This window comes from Harpegnathos saltator, unplaced genomic scaffold (genome assembly GCF_003227715.2).
Source record: "Harpegnathos saltator strain DR-91 unplaced genomic scaffold, Hsal_v8.6 scaffold485, whole genome shotgun sequence".
NCBI classification, from domain to species: Eukaryota; Metazoa; Arthropoda; class Insecta; order Hymenoptera; family Formicidae; genus Harpegnathos; species Harpegnathos saltator.
The window spans coordinates 138,665-166,009 of NW_020230299.1; the positions used below are offsets into that span (position 1 = coordinate 138,665).

The following is a 27,345-nucleotide window of genomic DNA, read 5'->3' on the forward strand; positions in this document are numbered from 1 at the left end:
TGGAATGTGAGGTGTTTAAGTTTAAGAGGAATTTAGCACGACGTACAGTTACGTGTTGTTACAATTGGTGCAGATTGGTATAGATTTGCATGTGTTCATATTTTGTGAAAACAGAATCCTGCGCCCAGGATAACGCCGAACGGTGCCCCGCCGAGATTCAGCGCGAGGTACAAAGGAGCAGAGTTGCTCGTGAGAAAACCGAACATTGGTCAAGCTGTAGTACCATCGATCACCACGTCGTCGACCACGGCCTCGACGCCAATAGAGGTAAGACTTTTGAGGATTTTGGAGAGAATCTTATAAGAGGGAATGTCGTCGAGAAGAGAGTCGAAGCTTTTCTTGTCCATTAACGCACATTGTAACCACCTTTTAATTACACATTGTGTACTCGATCGAAGCAGAGAGAACTCGATCATTCGGAAAATTCGCTAGCTCTAATCATACGAATTACGTCACACGATACTTTCATTTCATGTGGTGTGGTACCTCGTCACTTTGCGATAAACTTGTTGTCGATAAACTGTCACATGTTACATGTTAATAACTCGTATAAAAATGCACTCGTAGAAATAGTTTTCACTTTGAAAAGCGACGATAACGACGTGACGATAAAATTCACGGTTAGTTATAGTGATACGTACTTGTAATCCATTGACCAAATATTATGTCTCATTTAGCGTCCAACTTAAGCTAGCTGTAAACTGCTCGCATTCATGCGTCTGTGTATGTGTATATGTAACTACTATATACTACACACACTACGCCATTACATTATGTAAAATACATATAGTACGCGCACACGTAGTCTGAAAAAGAAAGAAAAAGAGACAAAGAAAGAATGGGGGGTAGGTACATAGGTCTCGATAAGTCGTAGTAAAAAAAAGAAAGTATCGCAATGGAAAGGCCAAGGTAAGGCGGTATGCGAGCCGAACGTTAATGGTTCCCTTCAGGAGAAATTACGTGAGGTAATTTTCTGTGCTTAAAAGGTGTTCCCCACGAAGGTACCAGGGGGTTCCGCAGCAGTCGCACCACCGTCATGGACCGACTCTATCGTCACAACCTCATCCAGCAAACTCGTTCTTAATCATATTGATGTAAACAGCCTGCGATAACCCGATCGTCCCGATTGCAATATAGGGGAGACCGTTTCGAGTCTTATAATTGCGCTTTCTTCTCATTCCTACTTTAGCGAGTAGTCGTCGTTACCTTACAACACCGCGACCTAACGCGACTGTCGTTGTACGAGTGACGGTCGTTTCTCTTTTGTGTTCTCTTTCCAAAATTATATATTAACATCTCTCCATTCAATGCAGTGTCTACATTCACCTGTGAATACCATTTTGCACATACGATCGTTTTGAGGAAGCACATTGGCACATAAATGTAATCATCGCATGATCGCCACGGCGATTTAAGACGATCTGTCGGCATAACGATCGACTTTAGTCGTGGAACATTATGTTCTGACACACACGCACATTTAGGGGAAGGAATGTCTGCCTTGGAAAGATACAGAGAGAGAGAGAGAGAGAGAGAGAGAGAGAGAGAGAGAGAGAGAGAAGGTATGATTTGTTATGTAAATTTTGTCGGAAAAAGGATTAGTGCACAGTCATCGATCATGGTCACGTCATCTCTCACGGCACGCATGCATTATCGTATTTTACACCTATATACGCAAATATTGTATCATACAAACTTTATAATTATGTCTTCTATAATAAATGTATTTTTATTTTAGCATCGCACGCGATTAGCAATTGTTTGCCCTCATTTAGCCAAGTTATTGTAACTGCAATATACGAGACGTGACAATAAAAACAGTATACAAGTATAATTGTTACGCAACATATATAAGTCTTTTTTATAAGAATGAAGCATCAAAGATATCGATAAAAGTGTTGACGTTTTGAGCAAACATATGTAAACGCACGAATCATTAGCGACAAAACAAAATAGCCATGCTTCGAGCTATGATCTACCATAATAATTTTCAACTTGCCAATTTGTGAACGTCAGGCTTTAGAAACTTCAAAATCCACTTTAAAAATCATGTCTGTACGCATTTAACATTATATCTTCGATAAGTATCAACGATATTGTCATATTCGCTAGATATAATATTCGCTGCGATTAAAAAGATAATAATTTTCACGTTTCTCTCACGTTGAGAATATTGTTACAAGGGGGAGGGATAGAGGAGAAAAATACGCGTTTATGTACAATAAATGCATATATTTTACAAATTCCCTCCCCAAAATTCGGACAAAGAAGGAAAAACATAGCAGGTCGTTGTAACGCGTTGTACGTGATCAAATAAGTATCACACTTTACTTTCACGCATTACGCTAGCATATTTTTTACTAGAATTCGCTCGTGTTGATTTTATAGATAAATTAGAATTATTTTTGCACGACAAATTACACGAATCTCACGGATTACTTCCGCAATTAAAACATGCCGCCCAGATTTTTCATTTTTGGGGCTTCTCCGTCAAAGAATTATGCGAAAGGAAAGGAAACGTTAATGTAACACTTCCGTAATAATGTAATAGCGAAAGTACGTCGGTGGAGGCCCCTGCAGAAGCGAAGTAAAAGCCGGCGGTATCGAAGAAGATAAAAAATATTGAAAGAACGAGAAGGAAAAACTAGTCTTTGCCGTGTCTCCCAGTATATCTGCGTCCTTAAGAACGAGTTCCAAGCTGTTATATATCGAAACTTTACTTGTGGGAACAATTCTCGACTCACTTCCTCTAGCATTAGTTCGTACATTTACCAAGAGATGGTGTATGTTTGTAACGCTCATAACGTCCACTTGTATGAACGTAATCGTCAGTTGTATCGTTGTGTCATTACGCGTATTGTTGTATCATCTCAGAATTGTTTGTCAAATAATCTGCTAATCGCAAAAGGCACACCGTATCTCTCGCAACCACCTGCTGCAATCGCGACTCGCTTAAATGCACATCTGTTTGCACATATATAATTAGAACGATTAAAAATGCATCAACGCTTACACACGCAAGCTTCCTTCAAGCTTCATCAAAATGTGACGTAGATCTCGTTATTATTATAGGCTACGTTTAATCATCACTAGAGAGAACTAAGCTGTGCACTTAATGACTGAAAGTAGTATAACGACCGAGATGCAAGGCTCCCTCTAATGTACAGTAGACTGTATACATATAGATAATGTTCATAACCGATCTCTGTTTGATACCAACTGACTTGTCACGTAATTGCACCAAAGTGTGTACAGCACTCGCACGCACCGAATTTCTGATTGCAGAATTCCAGTTCAGCGTCGCCGGTCCTCGTCGTCAACCCTGGCGAGCCGAGATTCGTCACTTTTTATCAGGCATTAGAGTCGGCTAGCATAAAAAACGAGAATTTGAGTGCAGACGACGGTTCTCAGCAGCAAAGACTAATGGGCGGGTTAACGAAGGTAGACTCTAACGCTACTGTACCTAACGGCGCCGATAATGACACTGCTAACAATGACACCGCAAGCCCCACAACTACCACCACCACCACCACCACCACCACCATTACCACCACCGCATCAATCGCAACTACACCCTCCTCAGAATCTACTGTAGACATTACCACCACTACCACCCAGTCGGCAGACGTTTCGCTCGATTCGAGATTAAATACGGAGAATACCCCGGAGGTTACCTCGGAGTCATCTTCGACGACGATCCCGACCTCCGTAAATCCGGACTCGAGCGAGATTACAACCCCACCGTCGACATCGTCGAACGTTAACACCGACCAAACCACCCCGGTCCCCACTTCGGAATCGATCGGAATTACTACCCCCGATAACGCTATAACGAATATCCCGAGCACTCCGGAACCGATCACCAGCACCGACGCGTCGACCAGCAACGATGCAACTGCGGAAACGTTACCTACCACGGAATCCAGCGACAATAACGACAATAACGCTAGACTCGTCGAGCCGGTGACGAGCACCGAGGTCACGCAAGCAGAAAATACGAATGCACTACTCATCAGCACGACCACTGAGACAACTCCACAAACGTTAGACCCAATCACCCCAACCACCGAAAACGTCAGTGGGATCACGCAGGTACCATCGGAAACAACGACTTTAGCTTCGTTGGCCGATGTATCAGAGAGTATCGAGACGAATACCATACAACAATCTGAGGAAACGACCCCTCGACCGATCAACGACGCGACCGAGGGTACAACCGCGAGGACTGTGCAACAGCCGGATATAACGACCGAGATTGCACTTAACAACGAGATTGACGATATAGAAACGAACACCATACAACAGTCTGGCCGTTTGATGGAGCAAACGACTATGCCTAGCAATGCCGAGATCGAAGATATAGAAACGAATATCATACAGCAGTCCGATGTGACGACGCTCCAGACGATAGAAGTCACAAGCACCAGCGAGCAAACCAGCACAGAGGAGATCTCTAACGACGTGATCGAAAACCAGACTACGCAGACACCCGTCCTCACGACTACGTTTCGATCCCGATTGATCGATTTCGCGCAAGACATTTTGTCGCATTTGCAAGGCAATGTCTCCTCAACTGCTACACTCAGCACCGCTACCAGTCCGGAGTCATCACCATCGACAGAAAGTTCGACGCAATCGGGACAAGTAAGCACTATGCCGACGGAAGCTACGCAGAGTTCAACGATGAACGTCGAGATGACGACGACGTCGTCATTACCGGATGCGGAAATAACGACCGTTCAAAATACTGACACAGTCGATGCGGATTCAATTCAGACGACTACCGACGCAACGAATGGACCGCGAGAAACGATCACCCAAGACACAGTAGGTTCGGATACCACGTCCTCGAGCGACGAGAGAGAAAATGAGTCGTTAGAGTCGACTACGACTATGCAGGACACGCTTAGTCCGGAGAATTCATCGGGAGAGACGACGGACGCGGAAGTCGCGATTGTCACGTCGATGCCTACCTCGCGAGATTTCGCTGCGGAGAGCGAAAATCCTCGGTCGTCTAATGACACGTTGCTCACCGAACTAATGACCATCGCGAAGACCCTTTTCTCGGAAGCGATGAATGAAACGCGAAACGTACCGAACCAGATTGTCCCCGACGTCGAGGCGATCCAAGCGAATAGCACGGTAGAGAATGACGAAGGATCTATTTCAGGAAGGGAAAGATTTACAGTTTCAAGCGATTGTATTGACACACCACAGACGACTACTGCACCCTCACAGTCAGTTGACGTGAATTCCCCACTAATTACTAATCCGATTCAAGCGTCTAATAACACCGGACAAGAGCCTACGGTCAGCAACCCCGCGCAACAAGATCAGCCCACGACTATCCCGGGCAGCAACGTCGAATCGTCGAGTCCCACTACTAACAACCCTCTCGCGACCGACTCTGTCACCACAAACACAGAACAAACGCTCGTTGATATGAGCGAGCCCACGACAACGAGCACGTTGAATTCGGAATTAACAGAATTAACTACTAACGTAGCAGAAATAAGCGCCACGCAAACGGGCGCAATAGATACCACTAATCAGACCCCAGAGACCACCACGATAGAACTTGCGTCCGACTTGCAGGTTACTAGTGATCAGACCTCTGTAGCAAATGCATCAGTTACCACCACGACAATAGTACCCGATTATAACGCGACCAACACGACCGACACAAACGATATGCAGACATTTAGTACAGAGCCTTCCACGGAAATAGCTCGTAATTTAGACTCTAGCGACACCACCACTAATCAGTCCAACGACGTAACAACAAACGTTCCCACTCAAATGCTAACCGATCTCGTGAGTGAGAATCCAAATTTGATTGCCCATTTCCAGGATACGACGGCAACAACAACCGCCCAAGGGACGGCAGGTTCAGGAACCATCCAACCCGAGCCAACGACCGAAACTACCATTCCCACTGTCACAACACCTTCAACCGCACCGACGTCGACCGATCTCCCCATGCTTCCTGAATCCTCTACCATTGCTATCACAAGCACATCGGTTGAACCGACGGTAATGACGACAACGACGACAGAACCGACAACCACAACTGCGACCATGACTACGACCGCGACATCGACGTCGACAGCGACTATTGAGACAACGTCTGAGCCAATGTCCGAAACAACCACTTCAAGTATGAACATAAATGACGACAACATCCTCTCTACCGAAACATCGGGCGACATCTTGACCACGCAAGGCACGACGGTTGTTCCCAACGAGCCAGAGGATTCGAACATGATATCGAGAATGGACGTTGGCCAAGAACAAGCGACAACAATGTTGACTACGTCTACGACGACAACACCGTCAACGACGGCGACGACACCGTCGACGATGACGACGACAACGACGACAGCGACCACGAGCACTGCACCATTAGCCACCAGTGCGCCGACCACATCAACGACGTTCTTCAACACGCATACCGTGAACATTGGTCAAGGAGCGATACGAACTGGTCCGACGTTCGCACCTGTCGGTCCCTTCAACACGATCCCTTATTTGGGACGTTTCGGCGGTAATCCCATGACACCGGCAACGAGGCTCACCCCCTTGTCCTCATCCTCCAGTAAGGCGCCGGTTCGCGACTATTTGATTTACGGTATCTATCCCAACAAGACCATCGTCCGGAAGCGGCCGGAGGACAATCTGATAGACGCCAGGAACGTCAACAGCCCGTACGTGATATTCGGCATCTATCCGGATGGCAGATTAGTCCGAAAGTTCCCCAACGGGACTCTAATACCGGACTCGCCCAGGAATCCAGTCGAGGTTGTGTTCACGCTTAGCACTACTACTACTACTACTAACCGACCAGCACCCAGGCCATTTTATAACCAGGCTAATAACCAGTACCAAGCCCCGGTGTACTATAATAATCGTAGACCCGTGGATGAGCTGACGAGATTCGCCCAGAGCCCTGGCCCCATTGATAATGGACTTACTGCTAACGCAATTGGCGTACCCCTAGGGCCCTTCGGAGGTGGGCCCTATTTCACGGGACCACTCGGTACCCCTGCTAGCATCCCGGGCGCAAGTAAAATGGTATCACTATTTGATCACATCTTCATCATCAAATCGTACTTTATTCCGACAGCAGTACAGAGTTTGTCTGTATTCATCGTTATTCGCGCGGACAACAGATAACGAGGACGCGTTATCAGTTTGAATCATTATAATCGGATGCGAGATTACTCGGGTGATAACCTGCTCGATAATGTAAATTGTTCCGAATAAAATCCCGAATAAAAATTCAATTGTATTCGTTGATCGTGAATAAATTACAAAAGTCTCTCTTATTCGTTATCTGTTATTCGCAAGTAAAATTTTACTTATCTCGATAATAAAGTAGCGAACCTTTTTAGGAATTTGCTATTATAAACTTTATAACATAACGTTGGTGTAATCTCTTAACAACGATCTACTTAAGTCAGGGCAATAACCTTGTTGTTAAAATTCGAGAACAATTGCAATTTATTAAAATTATAATCTAGTCGTTTCTCTTGTTTCTTAATCTTTATATTTGTCTCTTTGTTATTTATGTCACCTGTTTGTTCTTTATTCTTTTGTATCTTTTTTTATATTCAGACATAGGATGTACCTTATTATTCATTATATAAAAGTTAAACGTGAGTAATCTATTTATTCGAAAAAACAACAATATTCTTCATTAAAAAAACTTATTACATGTAACAAATTATTATATTCAGGAAAGAAAAAATTTTAATATACAATTTTCAATCATTATTTATCAAGAAAAGTACATTAATAAAATTCTCTCATCGGCAAAGTTTCATAATGCCCTGACAAATCATTATATACAGTAATAACAACGCAATTTCTCGAAATAATCTTATAACTTATCTTTATATCTTACTTCCTAGAAAATTTACTCTGTTCTATGACATCGTATGCTTGATATCTTCGTGCAATTATTATATTTCTTTTTTCCAGGTCTAAAGTATCGAAACATACGACAACAGCTATACTGTACATAAAGTATCACTGTAAATTTGTAAATAGTCGTGGCATATTATTAGCACTATTATCTGCTCACTTGCACTTTCAATTTTCGTACTTACGCACTGTGTGTTTCATTACACGTAGTATGTGCAAAATTTGATTATAAGTCTCATTTATAGTAGATATTTGATAATTCTCTCTGATAAAAATGAACCCTGATTATTTAAATATCAGCATCAACTAAAATTATTTTGAACTGAAAAAGATGAAGTGGTATTCTCTGAATCTTCTTAAAAAGCAATTAAACATTCTCTTGATAGTACACTGCGAAATGACACGAATGCACCAATTTCATATTCTTTGCACTATTTTTTAAAAGTCGAGTATATTTATCGAGTATTTATCAAATTTATTTTAATATTATTATTTAATATTGTTAATAATCACTCTTTACTTTTTGACTGGAATTATTCAATGCGTGACGTAAATATTTCAGAGCGACATATTATTAAACACACGAATGGGTACACTACCAAACGCAGCGTCGACGATCGGTAATCTGCAAATACCAATTACAAATAGCGTTCAGACGCAAGATCCAATCGGCCCTATTGTTCAAGACTACGACAGGAGTGAAGCTTCTCGGTCAAGAATAACATCGGATCAACGTTCCTCCGTATATATCGGACAGGTAATAAAAAGATAAAACGTTGTAGCATTTAAAAAAAGGAAAAAAATTTTAGAGCAGTTATAAATATTTCAGGATAAATTCATTAATTATCAGATTAACGGAGCACCTATTGTCAATCCGAAAGTCGTTGATGTGAAGATAAATTCAGTGGCTGTGAGTATAATCAATGTGATATCGGGAAACTTAACATTTTAATTAAAATACATTTCATTCTTCTCTAAAAGACATGACATTCTTTTCCTAAATCTCGTATTACTAAATTTGTCACTAGACATCTATAAACGAAGGCTCAGCGTCTACCTTAGCATCGGTTCCGTCCTTTGAAAATTTGTTGAACAATCAACAGCCGAATGGCATAATAACAGCATCTCCTGGTTTCCCTTGGAACGATCCTCTCGATCAGATATTCGGTATTACCACCAATTCACCCATACAAACAGCATCCGTAGCATCGAATCAATTGGTACGTATTAACCGGAAGAATTCAACAAATATCAGTTTAATCATTTTACATCGTTATTTATAGGGCGAGTTGGTGGAGAACAATGTCGCGCGTCCCGTAAGTCCCCTTGTAGAGGTATTCACGCCAACTGCAAGCCTAACGAGTCCTGAGGGCAGACTAGTAGCGTCAACCACTTCATCAACATCCACAACTACCGCTACTACCACCCCTACAACTGCTACTACTTCGGCTGCCATTAGCACTACTACACCAACGCCTACAACTGCATCAACGACCACTGCGGCAACTACTACTCCTACTACTACAACGAGTACTACTACCCCTACTACTACAACTACTACTACTACACCAGCACCTACAACCGTAGCAACAACTACCGCTGCTGTCACTACCACCACCACTACTACTACTACAACTACTACTACAACTACTACTACTTCAACAACACCTACAATAACCACGACAGCCCAAACAATGATTACAAGTACTACACCTACTACCCCACATATACAACCCACCACGTATATAACAACCACACCTGCTGCAATTCCTCAAATTTCATCAAACGTAAAAAGGACTTCGGATGCAATGACATCGTCACTAATACCAAAATCTACGGAAAACGTACTGAATGAATTGCAGACGAACGCAAAGGAGAACGTCTTTGGTACATCATATGGAGATTTGGCTTTCTTAAATTCACTGGTAAATCTTGGTTCATTTGCAACTTACGTATCAACTGGTTTTTCAGTGTCACTTTTCCCTCAAAGTGTTAACTTTTGTAGTTATACATATATATATATATATATATCGCAATAAAAAAATTCTTGCAGTTACAGAATAACAACTTTAAAGCCACCACACCAAAAACGCTGAGTGAAGTGGAGCAAATGTTAGCAAACAGAGTAAGTAAAATAAACACATCGTCAATTTTTCTAATGTATAATAATTATATGTGTAATACAGTATAATAAATTTCAACAGCCTATCACAATTAATATATTTTACTATAGATCTTAGCACTTGCACTGGCTAAACCCGGACCAACGCGATCTCCGAAAGCGATTCCAAGCGTCAATTTGAATATAAACGAAAATTCCATCAACCATCCGTCGTCTGGTCAGTCTTCGCAGCCTATAATAATCGATCTGTTACCGTATTCAAGCGTCAGTAACGTCGCATCGACCACCAAGAAACAAATGGATGCAAGCACAACTACATCTACACAACCTATCACACCAATTGCAACGACCAAGCCACCAGTCGTTATTACCGCCAAGCCTAAAACGACATCGAGGCCAAGAACCACCACGCAAGCACCCGGATTTGGTGTGAGTTTATGGCGAGCGTTGTTCGGTGGTGGTAGCTTATTTGAAGCAACTACAGCAGCGAGTATTACGAGGAACACGAGGCAAAAGTCCACGGCTAAAGCAGTAACGTCAGTACCCGTTACGCAGAAACCTGTTGGGGTAACTCAGAACCCGACACAGGCCGCAAAATCAGCAACTAGTCACATTATGTCCGCAGCACCGGTTAAATCGCCCACAACACCAAGAAGTGTAGATATCTCGGACATCCAGGTGTCCCCGTCTAGATTACTCTCAGATAACATCAATTCCGCGTCAATGTCGACGCCAAGCTCGATCTCAACCACGCGTCAGACGCTGTTAAATAATCCGAATCCTAGGTTGAACGACATCTCTACGTCCACTTATTCGCCCGAGGATGATGCCAAATTCGTAGTTGCGCTTTTACGAGCCATACAAACGGGTAGGTAGAAAATACTTTTCTCCTTTCTCTATTCCTCCTTTAAAATTATGTTACAAAAAAGTTTAGTTATTTTTCCTTTTTCAAATCAATCTTTGTATGTGTATGTGAAATATATTTTATAATGAAATTTATGATAAATTAATTAATTGTTATATTAGAATCGAAAACAAGTACATCTGCAACGTCCAAAGGAGCAACCGAGATTGATGAAGCTTTTCTGAGGGCGATTTTAAGTAATCAAGTTATTACTACTACAACTGCCGCACCATCTTCTACCGAAGTGAATCCTGCCGCTTTGTTGGCATTACTTTTAAAGCAGCAAGGTATAGAACCATCGACGCCAGCAACGCAGCTTAGAGAACAGTTGCAATTAGCTGTGAGTAATTTTCACTTTCTTACCTTTTTCGGTTGTCAACAGGAAACTTCGGAAAAGATCTATGAAATAAGCATGATCAGCATGTTGTATAACTCCGTAAAATGATGTATTTAGCTATCTTCATTCAAAATTATAAAATTAAAATTGAACATTTAATATATCCTCATTAGAGCCTAGGTTTAGCTACTCAATCGCAATCAAATCCGACTATGAAGTCAACGACTACTCAACCAATGACAATAGCCACCGTTAAATTGCCCCCCGTCTCGAGTACGTCACGTGCGGTCAGTACGACCCCGAAGAAAGTAGTGACTCCGAGACCAACCTCCAGACCAAAGCTACAGACTACAACATGGATCCCCAGTTCAACGTATCCACCGCCTCTTTTCGGAGGTTCCTTTTCAGGAGGAAGTGATTCCGGCAGCGGTTTTGCTACTGCTACTAGAGCATTTGGTCAATTTCTTGGCGCTGCACTTTCGGTAAATACTCACCTTTCTTTAAACTTATCCTTTTCATTTAATTAATAAATCAAGTAGAGGAGAAAAGAACTCTGAAGTAAGATGTAATTTATATTAATTATTCTTTTCTTTGAAAAATTACAAGAATGATTTTAAATATTTAAGAAAAAATTTTAAGTATTCTTTATTTCATGTATATTATCAGTCATAAATAAATTAAATTTTTCCATTCACTTTTTCAGGGCGCAGCGCAGCAGTTACAATCTTTGATAAGAAATGGTACCAGGAATGTAATTGGATAAAGGGAAAGGAGGATACATGTTGTTAATTAAATAATGACCTGAAGACGAGTGTGAGAGTTGAGGTTGCATAGTTGTTAAATAATGAAGAATGCATTTGCCACATAGCTCTGAAAACATACATACAATAGCAACGAAGTTCGACGAAATGCTAGAAAAATTTAGTCTGAATGTTTGCATGAAAAGATTTTGTTCATAATGTTCGTAATGTGAACACACTATGGATGGAGAAGACTCAAAGATTTAGAATTTTTCTAGCCGATTCACACACTTATGTGTGAAATATTGGACATTGAGTATCCTGATGTCATCCTTTCAAAACTGTACTCAATATTAATATTAATATTGACGAAGTGTGGACGAATGCATGCTGACGGAAAAAGGTGTACCAATGAGATATCAGAATCAACGAAATAAAAATTTATTTTGAACAGCATGCAATAAACAGGGTAATAAAGAGGGTATAAACGATTTCCAACGGAATAAAATGTAGTGATAAATAACGGACGGACTATGCTAGCACTGCCGAAGACGTGCAGAAGTTTTGTGAAAGTACTAACCGTACTTCTGCGATATAAAATTTACCAATGTGTCAAAACGTTCTCGCAAAATTATACTCAATTGGTTAATTGTAAGTAAAATGCCATATATCGCGATATCATGATTCATAATTTATTACTTATTATGTATGTTGAGTTCATAAGAAAATCAAATAACGTGTATTTGCGAATAATAATTATTTTTTCCACTTAAAAATAACGTATAATAATAATTGTTCCTTTGTATCTCCGATATAGTTATGTATGCGATAAGTCTGTATATATGTATAATTGGCTATTATTATGTTTTATAATAAAATAATTGTAGTTAAAAGTTTATACTAGTACACGAGCATTAAGAGACACCAATTATTTTACAGTAATATACTTCGATGTAAGTAATTGCTTACATGATTACTGTAATATTTGTTCAAAGTGTGTATCAAATATCTTGTAATCGTGATGTACATTCGAGTATTAAACGAATGCACATATTAAACGCAATTTACTTTACCGATTCATAATGTAGTTACGTTTGATTATTATTGTGAACCGAGACTTTTTTTGTTCATCATGTGTGTGTATTCTGGTACCAAATACTAAAAAGACTAAAAATTTTGTGCTCGGCGTTTTTACATTTTTATATGAAGAAATATATGATGGGCAAAAAGCGAGGTATCCTGATATATTTGCGAAAAGAAATTTTAGATATTCCAAGTTTTTAGTCGAGATCGAGAATCCGGATCTCTCGACTATTTATATCAATATAAACGTGTTGCACAATATATATGTGCAAATTTGCAGCTGCTTACTAAAACCAATCACCAGTACGTCATCGTCAGCCTTGTATTTTTCGAGTTTTATTTTGTTTAACTTGACGACAAGACAATAAACTTTTTTATTTTCAACTAGGCAACATCAATTATTTTTTGCCATTGCCTTTATTAATATGACGATAATGATGAAATAAATTACGCGATAAATTGTGGATTGACATTGTATAACATTACAGTATTGATCCAAAGAGAGAGTAGAGATAATCTTTAACAATGTTTATAATTTGTACAACCCCTCATCTTACATTAATAAATATAAAGAGAGCAACATAAATCATAGTTTGTTATAAATAAATTTGGTTTCAAAAACCTAATAACAAAATTTATTTATGCAATATTTTGAAACTTATCAACGGTTTTCTTGCATAAATATACTACAAATGTCAACAGAACAAGAAATTATTATATTGAAGTAAATAAAACAGAATTTCTACAATTAATAATATTATAAATATTATTGGTTTGCGTCATGTAGAATCGTACAATACTCTTGGTACAAGAGTAAGATACAATTTTAACTATACAGTGCTTTAGAATCCTGTATATACAAGTAGGAGCAAGAGTATTTTGACATTTGTACACAATACAAATGTTATATATAAGTAACACACCGAATTATATAAAGAGAAATTTGTTCTTATAGCAAAAATTTCAGTTATCTGCTAACAAATGTACTGATGAACAATTCAAACTTGTAGTTATAAAGTCCAAATAATTGTGTCAAAATTCTGATTTGTGATTTATATTATATTGTGTTTATATTGTACTTGGAGCAAATTTGCATGAATTTAATAAGTAAGATTTAAATTTCATTCCTTGAGATAGACGACAATTTTATATAATATTTCATGCAACTTATATAACTTGTATAACAATATTTCACGAATATATATATTAAAGATTGATAATTTACATATTATTATGCACTTTGTGTATAAAATTGTACCCATAATTAGTTAATAATTACATTTCACTCTTGGTGTTGCGAATTGTTTAATATAAAACATTTGTAGCTCATTGAAAATTATTTTAAATATTTGGGATAAAAATTTGTTACCTCATTATGAGATACTGAATTTCGACTATATATATATATATATAATCATGTATATATGTATATGTGTGTGTAAAATTATTTAAAATATCTGATCAAATAAAAATCGACATTCTGTAGTACATAGTTTCATCTCAATGATGAAATGTATGTAAAATCCAAACAATGAGAAATTAAAATGTTTGTAAACTCTAAAATATAGGGATATTTCTTCATAGTCCGCCGCCTGACCTTTCGACACTTATCTGTTTCTTAAGTTTCTCTTTTTCATGCTGCGCTTCTTCCATTTCAGCCATTCGTGCAAAACGTGAATATGCCACATGACCAGATTTTATAGCTGACATCATCTAAACATAAAAGTGATGCATGAATATATGCATATATCAAGATGAAGCAAGAAAATAAATTATGCAAACAGATATCCCGAAAGGACATTCAAGAAAACGATGTGATGTTACTTAACCAATAAATATATTACAATAACTGCAAGCAAAATCAAGCGAAGAAGAAAGAAGAAAAAGAAATATGATAATGCACACAACAAAACTACCAATTTCCATATGAATTTAGAGTGAGTTTAGTTTGTGAAGAATTAATGTCGCCTAAAATCGTGTTAAGAGAAATGAAAAATAACCACTCAGGAACTTCACTAGAAAAATACTTTTACGCCACATTACGCAAACAGAAGTAAAACAAAGTGCGTAACAAAAGCGCTCGACGGACTGTGCATGCGCGATGCAACAGACCTGAAGATATTCGTCCAATTCAACTTGACCGTTCATATTGGTGTCGATTTCGCGTAGAATTTCGTGAAGTTCTTCACCCGGTACTTCCTTGTCTCCGAACAACTGTGAAAAGCAAAAAAGAGCATACGTTAAATATATATTCTGCGATTTACCTGTAAGTAATCTGATAATTCCATTTGGCCGTTATATGCGACATCGATTTGGCTCAACAAGCTGTGTATCTCGTCCTGGCTCAATTTTATATTTAATACCTGCACATCGTTAATTAGTGGATGTCGATTCAACGACAAAAAGAAAAGACAAAACAGAAGAACAACTGAATACTATGTTACAGACATAAATTGTCATAAATATCAAGTTTAAAATCCAAACCTTTAGTCCTCGCCTAATGTCATTGATAGAGACGTATCCTTTCTTGTCCTTATCTATGATTCCGAAGCGTTTAATGTAAAGTTGAACCTCATCCTTTGTAAGATTGATGGGGATCTTATCGCGGGAGGCGCGATTCACCATTTGACCCATTTCGTTAGCGAGAAATTCGATGGCCTCACGATGTTGCTTCTTCTTCTCTTCCGCCGACCAATGCAACTCCTCGGCCATGATGTCTATAATAACCGGCAATGCTTCTTGAGCCGCTTGAACATTGAGGAAAGCGAGTCTTAGGCGACGCGCAATCATATCGATAGCAGTTCTAGCGTACTCCCGTACACCGTAACGTATCTGAAATACATATGTATATTTCCTATACTCTGATTACGCGCATTCAAGAAAATTTAAATAATTTTAATAACTTAATTAAATAATAAAAAAGAAATTTATACCTCAGCATCAATGTACGGAAATTCCGGATGAATTTTCTTCCCGATAATTGGCCACCGTTTTCCTGTGAGGGAAGCCATTTTCGACACGGCGAACGCACGATCCCCATAACTCTTGGACAAATGTTGAGCGACTTCGCACTCTAAACCGAAATCTTGCACCAGTCTAATGTACATCGTAGGGCTCCAACCTTGAGCACCTTCCAGAAGAAAACCATCGGTTTGGCAAGGTCTTTCCGGTTGCAGATCGCAAGCTACAAATAAGTACCCATGAGTATTTTGAGAAGATGAAGCTATGTTTGTTAAACAATGTATACCTTTTATAGCCGCGTCGATGGTTTCCTGAGCCATCGCTCGATAAGTCGTCCATTTGCCGCCGGCTATCGTGATAAGATTCGTAGGGCTGACATGCACGATGTGGTTCCTGGCGAGCGATTGCGTGTTCGGTTTATTCGGATCGGAGACTAGTGGCCTGATACCGCTCCATGCAGAGAGAACGTCTCCGCGGCGTACCTCGACGTCAGGATTCAAATAGTTCTTGACTTCTTGCAAGATGAACATAATCTCGTCTTCTGTAGGTCGTGGATTGTGCGTTACCTCGCATGGCAGATCGGTCGTCCCCGCGATAGTTTGCTTCTGCCATGGCAAGAAGAAGATCACTCGGCCATCGCTCGTCGCTGGATCGAGTAGACCCATTTGGTCGGGACTACGGGGAATCATAAGTAAAATCGTAAATAAAATTAAAAGTATTGGTATCGACTTTACGACTATTGACTAATTAAACAATATTACTGATAACATTAATAAATATTAAATCACTATAAAGAATTTTAAGAACTTTTTATTATAAAAGTAAAGCATCACGTTGCATAAATAAATCCGATATTAATTTTTTTATATTACCTGTAATATCCTGGTAATACTATGTGAACCCCAGAAGACGGACAACAAATTTCAGGAACATTCTGGTCGTCCATCTTTCTAATGTGATCGGTAAAAGGACCAGTCGCGTTAATAATCGCCTTAGCTCTCACATCCCATTCCTCGCCGGTGAGTTCGTCCTTCAAATGAGCTCCCACAAGGACTCGCTTACCGTCCTTCGGAGTGGAAGAGAGATTTCATTAAGATTTTTCATTAAGTATTCTAATCTGCGATCAGCCAGTACGTACCTTATCAAGACCTTTTAACAAGTTGACTACTTTAGTGTGATTCACGACTGTTGCACCGTGTCTCGAGGCTGTCAGGGCGACTGCCAAGTTCATCCTAGCATCGTCTTGCTGACCTGCATTGCGCCAAATAACAGATTTATTTACGGACAGAATATACGGCCGACTAAATGCGACTCGCTAGCTTAGAATGAAAGAATCATAACGAATATCATACACACATGTTCACACACATACACACACACACACACACACGCGCGCGCGCGACAAACTTGCATACCATCGTAATAAACAATAGCTCCCGTCAGCTTGTCGCCCTTCAACATTGGGAAGAGTTCCAAAGCGTTCGCTTTACTCAAATAATACGAAGATTTGACTGTTTTGCTGCCCGCTACTAGATCGTACATTTTAATGCCGAACCAATAGTAAGGAATCTGCCACCATCTGGAATGTAAAAATATTTGTCTTTGAAAAATACGAGTAACACGGAATAATTGTGTATATGTACGAAACTTAGGATCAACGTAAAAACATACGTATAAACTGGCAGCATAATAGGTAACGGATGTGCCAGGTGCGGTGCGCTTTGCAGCATCGACGCGCGCTCATGAAGCGCTTCCTTCACCATTCTATATTGCTCAATGTCCAACTGCATAATCGCTTTCTGTAGATACCGTACGCCGCCATGAATTAACTTTGTGCTGCGGGAGGAGGTGCCAGAAGCGAAGTCGTCGGCTTCGACCAACGCGGTCTTCAAACCTTTGTAGAAGAAAACAGACGAAGAGCTTCAGATCACTCAAGAGTTGCATTCGCTGAATGTACAAATTGTGCGGCAATATACCTCGTGTGCAAGCGTCCAGAGCGCATCCTGCTCCTGTTGCACCACCTCCGATGATCAGAACATCGTAATCTTGCGATTTTAGCGTCTTCACTTGATCCTCCCGCGTCGGTAAAGTCCTCCTAGGCGGTCTTGGTTTGATCTTCTCGGCGTGTACCTATGACCAAACGATGAACGATAAATTGAGAAGTATATATGTATGCGACTATAGTTATCGCGCCAAATAACTAGACACGATTTTAGCATGAGATACCGTGTTATATAATACATAGTGTAAGTAATAACAAAAGAGAATTCAAGAAAGTATTCTGAAGCATTCTGGTATTTATGATCGGAGTGCCTCCGATTGCGAGTGTTTCAAATTTATTATTGTACGCTTACCGTAGTATCTGACAGAAAATAATATGAAGTAAGAGTACCAGCACCCACAGCACTAGCTCCTGCTACGAACCACCTGAGAGATGCCATTGTTTGTCACACAGTTTCTCGATTTTTTCGAGAAAATCTGAAATAAATATATATTCTACACTATAAAAAATATGTCTCATGTTCATGTGTCTCAAATCATCCACTCTCATTTATATGTTAATTTAACATATAGCAAATATGTTAAAAAGTAACACGCATAATATGTAAAAAATCAATATAAAAATTTAACATTTGAATGCCACCAAGAATCACAGTTTGTGTTAAATTGACATACAATGAATGTTACTTCAACATTTGGGAAAAGTAATAATCTATAATTTGATGATATGAAAATGTTAGATTGACATAATCTAACATTTTCATAATGTGTTAAAAATCTATATGTTAAAAAGTTGAAAATAGTTAACTATTAATTTAACACATGATAACTGTTATAATGAGGAAAGTAATACATTTTAAGCGTTGACTTTAACATATAAAATATGTCAGAGCAAGAATTTATATATATAAATTCTGTTGTTTTAACACTTGAAAATGTTATTTTAACACTTGAAAATAATTAATCTTAATTTAACAAAAGAAAGTCTAAGTAACACAACAACAATATGTTAAATTAACACACGACTATGTAAAAAATTTAACACAAAACTTTCTACACACAAAAAATTTTAACAAAAGTGCGAAACGTTTTTAACTGTGTATATAAAAATTGCAATACATACAAAGTATAATTTAATATATCAGATACACTTGAAGAATAAATTCAGTGTATAAAAATAATAAATTTTGAGAGATATAATCAGGTTCAACTTTATTTCCAAATGATAGCTAGTCATATATATATATATATACATAATAAAAGAAAGTATATCGAAATATATAAATCTAAATGTGTATGAATTTTATTTCGATAAGACTATATATTATATGAAGGATTTTTTTTTATATAATATTCAGAACAAGTTATAAGTCTCGTCGCATATTCAAAACAATGTCGGGCCATTTGTTATTATGAGCATTCGTACCATTCATACAACTATGAGATTTTTAATTAATAATAACCCGAACAATTTTCCATATAATATTTAAAAGAAACAGCTTACACATACTATATATATCCGAGTGCACAGTTTACCGATCTAGGATGTGCGTTCGCGAACTAATTTCAACATTGCGCATCGTATCGTAAAATACCAATTATTTAAAAGCTGAATTTTATATTTACTACTATATCACTGCTCCGTTACGAGCATATCCTTTCATATATCCTTGACAGGAGTCCGGGCATACGTGAAATTACGTAAAAGACGTTTGTCGTTACACCTGCTTATAACTTATACACGCGGTTATTTAATCAACGCGTGTTAGACAAATGCATACCGACGATTGGTCGTCGAATGACGAGATCATACACACATGCATACATAAATCATACATATAATATACTATATATATATATATATCTTCGATCTATTGTGTCACGCACAAAAACGAACTGATAAAAAAACATCCGTTAACATATGACTCATATCGAAATCCAAATTGCATCAGACACACATGAATTACAAGCATGAAATTATCTCACAACGACGATAAAAAGATTACCGGTGAAGCTCGCTGTAGCCGGCGTCCGTGTCGGCGTCGAGGGAAAACCTTGTGGAATAAACGAACGCCTTGAAATATGTCCATAACGTGAGAATACAATGCCGGAGACGGATGTCGCAAGATCGTGATTAAAATAGCGCGTCCGAGGCTCACGAGTGTCCTTCGTGCCAAGTGCTCCGAAATGTCACTCGCATCAAACTCACGCATAACGCGTGATCATGCATATATAACGCGCTACTTGTTACGCGTTATTCAATATATCCTCATATAGTCTCGACTCGATTCGCCGATGCCCAGTCGTCGATATCAGAACCATCATATTTAACGTTTCATTCGCGCTCATCAACATGTGTTCGAGTGAGAGCTTTTAATTAGCGTCGCACACTCTTCGAGCATCCTTCGCTGCGAACGGCGCACGCAAATTCAGCTGTTGAGCCCTTCGGGCTACTTGACAATCGTGCGTAGTCAGGTGAAAAATCAACCAAGACACTCGAGAGAACCCGGTCAGTTGGAGAAAAGATTCTAGTCAGTCAATTTAATCATTAAATATCCGACGAAAAATGTTACGTCGTTCTGGGCAGTTCGAAGATGTAGAGAGCTAGAGCCGGTTTTGACGAACGTAAGATAAATCGCAGTAGTATTCGTTACGATAGCGTTACTCACAGTCAACTGAAGAGGTGCAGATCTCCTTTACATCGATACTAGGATTTCACGAGGCGCATATCTCTTCCGCCTCCTCTGTTCTCAATGAATGGCTCTCGAGCAGTGTCTCAGAACAAGCCGCGATATCAACGATTGCGACCGATGACTGGATGTCAACTAATCGCCGGAGGCTGGAGACTGTGTAATCGCCTGAGCGAGTACAGTTCGGCTCAATCGATAATATCGGTCGCAGGAACATTGCGACTGCCCCGACACCTGCCATTAATCGTTGTAATCGTTGAATCGTGTATAGGAACGCGGGTAATTTTGAAACACACCGGGAATGAATTCGTGTAATTTTCGAGCAACTTCATCGAGTAACGGACACTGCTCGCAATCACATCTATATAAGTCATACGTTGAAACAAAATAATATTCTTTGTTATTTAACATCAAATATCTGTACAAGTTAGGCACTCACATGTGTTACGAATAATTATTCATACAAAGGTTCATTTTACACAAGTCTTGTATCGCGTATCGCTGCATCAATCGCGCGAAAACTTAACTTTAGGGGGCAGATAATATTACGTACAATGGCTTTAAACGTCAGTAAATATAATAATAATAATAAAACATATAAACATAATACAAATGCAGAGAATGTACGATAATGGATGTACAATAAATAGCAAATATCATTACGAAGAGATAGAAATAGATAGATAAACAGACAGAGTAGAAAGAAAAGGAGTCAGACACACGTCATCGCTAAAACCTACTATTTACACAAGTTTGTTATATCAAAATATACGGTCATTCTTATTACACGATATTAGTGATTCTAGTAAAAAATATGCTCTAGTTAGAAATACAGCGTCACACCGGAACTTGGTCGAGACCCAAAAAAGGTTTACACTTCATCGGAAGCAAGCGCTTCCTTGCCGTCGGGTGATGCTGACTTCTCTTTTCTCTCCTCTTCCTTCATCTGAAGTGCGACTGCCGATTCCAACACTCGTATCCTCCCTTCATGCTTCACAATTACGGCTTTTAATTTTCGTATTTCTTCCCTGCATTCCTTCAGCATTTCTTCCTACAATGACGATCGATGTATCGATACAATGAACCATAATCAACTTGTTCGATACACTCGCATAAGTAAATATATCGATAATAAATAACAGAATTGATAACGTACGCATGCTGCTGATGAAATTTGCGCTGCATTCTGCGCATTAGATGCAACCTTGGCTCCTTTGCTCAGTATATTGGATTTCTTTTGAACTTTGAGCTCATTTTTCGAGACGGATGGCTGGTAACCGTCCCTAAGAGATATCAAAACAGGTTCAGCGTCAGTACCGGCTTCCCATTCTTCGGCCGATATCGCGGCCGTATCACCGGGTGTATCAGGATACAAGTCTTCTTGGAAAAGCTCCGACTGAAACACCATCATGTGGTAACTTGCACTACGATTGTCAGCAACTGTTTTTCAACGCGCTTTTAAATCCAGTTCAAACTTCTCGAAATTTTTCGTTAAATTTAAAATATGATTCCATTCATTTCAAAATATGAAGCACACTATCTCTCACCTTCCTCGGTACTGTCATAGAGACTACTTGGCAAAAGCCCGAATTGTTTAATCGATAGAATCTGGTTATTTCACAGCTATTAACGTCACAGCCCCGTTTTGGCATCATTCCTATACCTCGTTGAGGATCAGGAGTTTGGAAAGTGTTTATATAATGAACAAACGGTGGTTCAGGCGTAATTTCAAAGTACCGGATCACAGAATCGCCTTTACCGCATAAATATACTAAATTTGTATCGGGATCATACAACGGAAACATAACTCCATTGCTGGTGTCTAATTCTACCATAACTATGGGTTCGCCCAACATATCAGGAGCTCGTAATGAATATTGTCTTTCCGACATTTTGCTGAAACCCGTGGTAAAAATCAAGCCACCCCTGAAAATAGAATACAAGTAGCTTTAACAGTGATTACACGATCGCACTTCGCCGGTACTATCTAATGCGATAGTCCTTTTTTTGTTTAGCATATTAATATGTCACAATGTATAATATATATTTTCACACGTAGAAATTAATCATCAAAGCTTTATTACATCCACCTTGTTACCACCTTATATTTCATAAAGAGACAATATTTCTCATAATGCTCTCGTGAACGTTGTTTCACAATAAATAAGATACCTTTTGCAATGTAGGAAATATCACTACTTCGTACACAGTGCACACAGTACTTACTTAGAGAAATTTATTTCTGCTTAATTACTCCGGCGTGTCTTTCCCTTCTTTCTTTTCTTTTACAGATGCAAACAACAGTTATCGTATTATTTTATAAAGATGTTACACTGCCACAAAGTTAATATTTATCGGTATAATTTGCGTAATTACTTGCACAATCTAATATTTACCTGACATTTACAATGTATTACGGTTTGAATGAATAACTTGATGAATACGATACTTACTGCAACATCTCTATGGAGAGAAATATAGAGCACGCATCTTGACATTCGTATTTATTAAGTCAGCATCTTCGTCATGTTGTAAATTCAGTCTTGCAGTTTTCCATTAAAAATTACAGAATCTCGCACTACACAAACCGGAAATACAAGTTGATAAAAATAAATGTATCTTTTAAAAATGTTTTGCTTCTCTTACACAGCATTCGCGCGAAAATAACTAAAGCGCGAGAAGTACTACGTGTATGTTGGTACGCATATATTATCGCGTCAAAAACTAAACAGTAGAAAGGCAATAATAAACGAAAGAGTGAAGAGCTCGAACATACATGGCTATATTCGAGAGATAATCCGACATTACCTGTATTATACTGTTACTAATATACTTGTGTAAAAAGGTGGATGTATACTATTTGATGATTATGTTATATTATATATTTTTTTCATACAATATACAATATTCAATCAAATTTACATACCTAATGACATAAATGAATATTTACAATGAGTTAAATTTGATATACAATATTATTTACATTCTTCTTTTTTTTGGCAATTTATATGGCACTTATATACTTTCTACATCCACACTCTCTCATGCAAGTTCACTCGTTAGTACAAAAAAATACACTCTTTCTCATAAAATTATAATCATAAAAAGAATGTTATATAATACTGCAATATTCAAGTCCCAGACACATTCAGAATTATATCACATGTATGTAAGAATAGAAATTACATGAAAAAATGTTCTGCCATTTTAGTTAAATATGCATTAAAATCAAACATATTTTGATCAAATATGGAACAAATATTTATAATATTTGCATCTATGATAAAAAGCATTTATACTTGCATATCAAAATTTGATCATTTAACGAGCGAAACATTGCACTTCTGAAATAAGACTGGAACAACTAAAAATATTTAGATTTCAAAAGCAAATCGAAATCAAGTACTATTATCTTCCTAGAAAAAATTCTTTATGATATTCAGTAAATTATCGTTTGAAGAATTTAATCGCGATGCTTTCCAAAAATATACTCAAATTTTTCTATTTTTATTAGATTAACCCATCCTTTCCCCTTTCTTTTTTAGTTGCACAGTCTTATTGTTCAGTATACGAATATATTCGAGCAATATACATTAGTGAAAGAAAGCAATAAGATAGAAAGCAAGAAGATACTGCTAGACATATTGAAATAGACGTACATAAAATATAGAGAACATACCTGAGAAAGATGGCACGAGTTGCCTTGCTTCCCTCATGCGCTACAGCTTCTTCTAATATTTCGCCTGATCTCGGATCCAAAATTCGAATCCTTTTATCTTTGCATGTAGTAACTATCCGAGATCCATCCCAGTTCCAGCATGCAGAATAAACTACATCTGGGTGACAGTCAATGCGCACTAAAGCTTCTCCTGTTCCAACGTTCCAAATAATAACAAGATTGTCTGAGCCAGCTGTGAGCAACACATTTAGAGCAGATGGATGCCATAGTACTAAACCGACTCTGCGTTGGTGTAGTTGCAGATCTACTATCGATTCAGTCAATGTCCTGGAAATACCCCCGTCAGGTATTTGCCATATTTTGACAACACAATCTTCGGAACCAGAAGCTATGACATTATCATTATGAGGACACCATGCAATATCTAATACAGGTCCTTTGTGTCCACCTACTAAAGGATAGTCTGCTGGTATTCTTCCTACCTATAACGATTTGCAAAAATCAACTATCAGTCAACTACAGTCTGCAGAAGCATTTAATGGTGTATCCAAATCCAACAAATTTGCTACAACAAAAATATAATCTTTCTGTTACACAGTACAATCCAGTTATGTTAAATGAAGCCAGAGAAAGTTGACGACATTATTTTGGTATTGCTTGGTGAAACTGGACTATAAATAAAAAAAAAGTGAAGAATGAAAGAGAATTTACCTTGTTGTGCGGCAAGACGATGAAGGCACCGCCACCCGCCGATTCTACGATTATAGCGAGAAATTTGGGATTCACAGCGCAGAAAGTCGAGTCCCATGATGATTTGGAGACTCTGATATTATCGTAACATTGTTCGCGCTTCAGTGGGGTTCCGTACACGTGGCGAAACTTGCTGCTACGCACCACGCGAAAAGACATGTCTGCTGCACCTACTTTCAATTACAGAACAGACGTGAGTGAAATTCGGTGAGGATGAGTGTGTATAAAAGAGAAAGAGAGAGAGAGAGAGAGAGAGAGAGAGAGAGAGAGAGAGAGAGAAGAAAGAGAGAGAGAGAGAGAGAGAGAGAGAGAGAGAGAGAAAGGGTAGGGAGAGGAGGAGAGGAGGAGAGGAAGAGAGGAAGAGAGAGAGAGAGAGAGAGAGAAAGAGAGCGAGAGAAAGACCAACGCTAAATAACCTAACAACAGAGTACACGGCTCTACGCGTCGCTTATTATGATTATTTTAATAAATTATCGTTACGTGTGTATCCGCGCTACGGGACTACGGGCGTGGGCGTCGTGTGGAACATCCCCGTTTTATAAATAGATTCCCCACTCTTCAACCTCCCTGTACGATCCGAAAGGATACACGACCGAAATAAGAATAATATTTCGTACGTTTGGTCACCATTTATTCGTGCATATCAATACATGTGTGCAGTACGAATGGCCGTGGATGTGCCACGCATTTAATAGCCGTTAAAGATTATTGCGGCGGAGAGCGCGACGAACACACTTCCCGCGCGCTCCTTACATGGTGCATCGAAAAATGATTTCGATCCACCGAAATAGACGGGGTCGCGCGAGTACGACCGTCGCGGAGTGCGGCCGCGCCCGCGTCAACGCGAGCCAGAGCGAGAAAGCGCGAGATCGTGATTCAGAGCGATTCAAAATAATATGCGATATATGTCATACGCTCGCGCGATACACAACACACACGTATGCGCGTCAACTCTAAAATACTCTTACGATTAATTTGGAGTTTCGAAAATCGCGGCGTGATGAAGGGCAGCGCTATTCGGAGCAACTTTCGCACGCTCACTGCGAATTACCACAAAAATGTGATACGGACCGGCGAATCTAACAGGAAGGAAAGCCGCACTCTCGTACCGACTGCCTGTTATCACGGCTGCGTGTTATCTCACGCTCATGTATGCGACGCATTTTCAACGAGCGTTAGTCACCGTTAACGATAGCTGCGGAGAATAATCGATCGAAAGCACGGGATTTGTATTCCCGCCACTAACGTTACACGCATCGCCGCCGAACGTAACTCGCCCGGTGACCACGTAGCAGCGCCAGAAACACGAAGGCTCGCTCATACGAGAATACCTTATTTGGAAATGCACACCCTGCTTATTTGAACAGTTACCCTCCGCGACGATATCGCTGTGTCTATCGCTATTTATCTCTCTCTTCCTCTCTCGTCTGCTCTTTCTCCTCGCTTTCGTAGACGCGCTATCGCCGCACATTCGCCTCTTTCGCAATTTCGTTTTCCATCTCACCGCTAACGTTTTCGTGATTAAACTGACGAATTACAAACATATGACAAGCGATAACGATCGATACCTGTACCGAGTCTTCTTAACGCGCCGCACGCTGTTGCCCCGCAAGTTACGCGCGTTAAACGAAACTTACGGACTAATCTTGCCCGTTGTGACAGAAGATGCACGAATTTGGATAAGTACTCTTCTCCCCGCCCCTAACCTCAAGCGTGAACGATGACGAAAACGGACGTGCGCGCGAGCAGGCGCCTTTCCAACCGCAACATGTCGTCCTATGTGTCACATGATCAACGTCAAAATTCCTAACAGACGAGTTATTCTATTGGGTGTCATATACATCCTAAACCTGTATCAGACTACGGATTGGAATTGAGTATTGCATTGAAATTTAACCAATCAGGACTAAGGCCCAGTTGCACCAATATTATTTTGGTTTTAAGTGATACTTAAACATAAGTCTATCTTTATCTTTCTCACTAAATAAATAAAGACAGAGATATATTTAAGTCTCACTTAAAACCAAAATAATGTTGGTGCAACTGGGCCTAAGTTTACTATATTTGAGATTATTTTCTTTTTTCCAATTGGTCAAGTTTCAATCTAATTTCAATCACAATCCATAGTTTGATATGGGCTCAAAGTCACTGAACG

General features: G+C 39.1%; 3 protein-coding genes across 22 annotated transcripts in view; 1 reads left to right on the top strand and 2 right to left on the bottom strand.

Moving 5' to 3' along the window:
- LOC105192323 (mucin-17) overlaps positions 1–12,261 on the top strand; it is a 29,499-nt gene extending 17,238 nt beyond the window's left edge. For 5 of the 10 annotated variants that reach the window (XM_025302338.1, XM_025302331.1, XM_011156376.3 and 2 more), the window contains 11 exons: positions 115–267; positions 3,286–7,071; positions 8,486–8,680; positions 8,753–8,833; positions 8,952–9,143; positions 9,207–9,848; positions 9,977–10,048; positions 10,157–10,913; positions 11,072–11,289; positions 11,460–11,768; positions 11,990–12,261. In XM_025302338.1, the coding sequence (XP_025158123.1) occupies positions 115–267; positions 3,286–7,071; positions 8,486–8,680; positions 8,753–8,833; positions 8,952–9,143; positions 9,207–9,848; positions 9,977–10,048; positions 10,157–10,913; positions 11,072–11,289; positions 11,460–11,768; positions 11,990–12,049 (6,465 nt within the window). In that variant the 3' untranslated portion in view covers positions 12,050–12,261. The remainder of the gene's footprint in view (positions 1–114; positions 268–3,285; positions 7,072–8,485; positions 8,681–8,752; positions 8,834–8,951; positions 9,144–9,206; positions 9,849–9,976; positions 10,049–10,156; positions 10,914–11,071; positions 11,290–11,459; positions 11,769–11,989) is intronic. The other 5 variants (XM_025302336.1, XM_025302337.1, XM_025302339.1 and 2 more) reach the window with 5 other exon arrangements.
- A 190-nt stretch (positions 12,262–12,451) lies between these two features.
- Gpo1 (glycerophosphate oxidase 1) lies at positions 12,452–20,928 on the bottom strand. 3 transcript variants are annotated; one of them, XM_011156350.3, is made up of 13 exons: positions 20,741–20,928; positions 20,078–20,125; positions 18,425–18,548; positions 18,047–18,200; positions 17,742–17,964; positions 17,486–17,649; positions 17,209–17,321; positions 16,943–17,136; positions 16,357–16,745; positions 16,043–16,293; positions 15,594–15,941; positions 15,222–15,323; positions 12,452–14,822 (listed from the first exon to the last, which is right to left on the bottom strand). In XM_011156350.3, exons 3-13 carry the CDS (start codon positions 18,509–18,511, stop codon positions 14,688–14,690), a joined length of 2,160 nt encoding a protein of 719 aa, XP_011154652.1. In that variant the 5' UTR covers positions 18,512–18,548; positions 20,078–20,125; positions 20,741–20,928; the 3' UTR covers positions 12,452–14,687. The 3 variants fall into 3 exon arrangements, with proteins under 3 accessions (XP_011154652.1, XP_011154654.1, XP_011154655.1); XM_011156352.3 differs by having other exon boundaries at positions 20,078–20,145; positions 20,741–20,927; XM_011156353.3 differs by lacking the exon at positions 20,078–20,125 and having other exon boundaries at positions 20,741–20,927.
- Positions 20,929–21,138: 210 nt separating this feature from the next.
- On the bottom strand, positions 21,139–26,957 carry coro (protein coronin). 9 transcript variants are annotated; one of them, XM_011156346.3, is made up of 6 exons: positions 26,828–26,957; positions 25,152–25,363; positions 24,441–24,922; positions 22,309–22,687; positions 21,918–22,157; positions 21,633–21,812 (listed from the first exon to the last, which is right to left on the bottom strand). In XM_011156346.3, exons 2-6 carry the CDS (start codon positions 25,347–25,349, stop codon positions 21,633–21,635), a joined length of 1,479 nt encoding a protein of 492 aa, XP_011154648.2. In that variant the 5' UTR covers positions 25,350–25,363; positions 26,828–26,957. The 9 variants fall into 9 exon arrangements, with proteins under 9 accessions (XP_025158125.1, XP_011154648.2, XP_011154649.2 ...); XM_011156347.2 differs by having other exon boundaries at positions 25,152–25,360; positions 26,759–26,952; XM_011156343.3 differs by having other exon boundaries at positions 26,759–26,951.
- Between the last annotated feature and the right edge of the window lie 388 nt (positions 26,958–27,345).

What these genes read in the sequence shown, in the direction of transcription:
- Gpo1 (XM_011156350.3), bottom strand. Translation starts at nt 18,511, where the DNA reads ATGGCATCTCTCAGGTGGTTCGTAGCAGGAGCTAGTGCTGTGGGTGCT. An exon ending in ATTATGCTGCCAGTTTATAC is followed by an intron (nt 17,650 to 17,741) that starts GTATGTTTTTAC and finishes TTTACATTCCAG; the next exon opens with ATGGTGGCAGATTCCTTACT. An exon ending in AATTGGACGAATATCTTCAG is followed by an intron (nt 14,823 to 15,221) that starts GTCTGTTGCATC and finishes TTTTATGTTTAG; the next exon opens with ATGATGTCAGCTATAAAATC.
- coro (XM_025302340.1), bottom strand. Translation starts at nt 25,349, where the DNA reads ATGTCTTTTCGCGTGGTGCGTAGCAGCAAGTTTCGCCACGTGTACGGA. An exon ending in ACTCGTGCCATCTTTCTCAG is followed by an intron (nt 22,688 to 24,440) that starts GTATGTTCTCTA and finishes TTCTATTTTCAG; the next exon opens with GGGTGGCTTGATTTTTACCA. An exon ending in AAATTTCATCAGCAGCATGC is followed by an intron (nt 21,813 to 21,917) that starts GTACGTTATCAA and finishes TCGTCATTGTAG; the next exon opens with GAAGAAATGCTGAAGGAATG.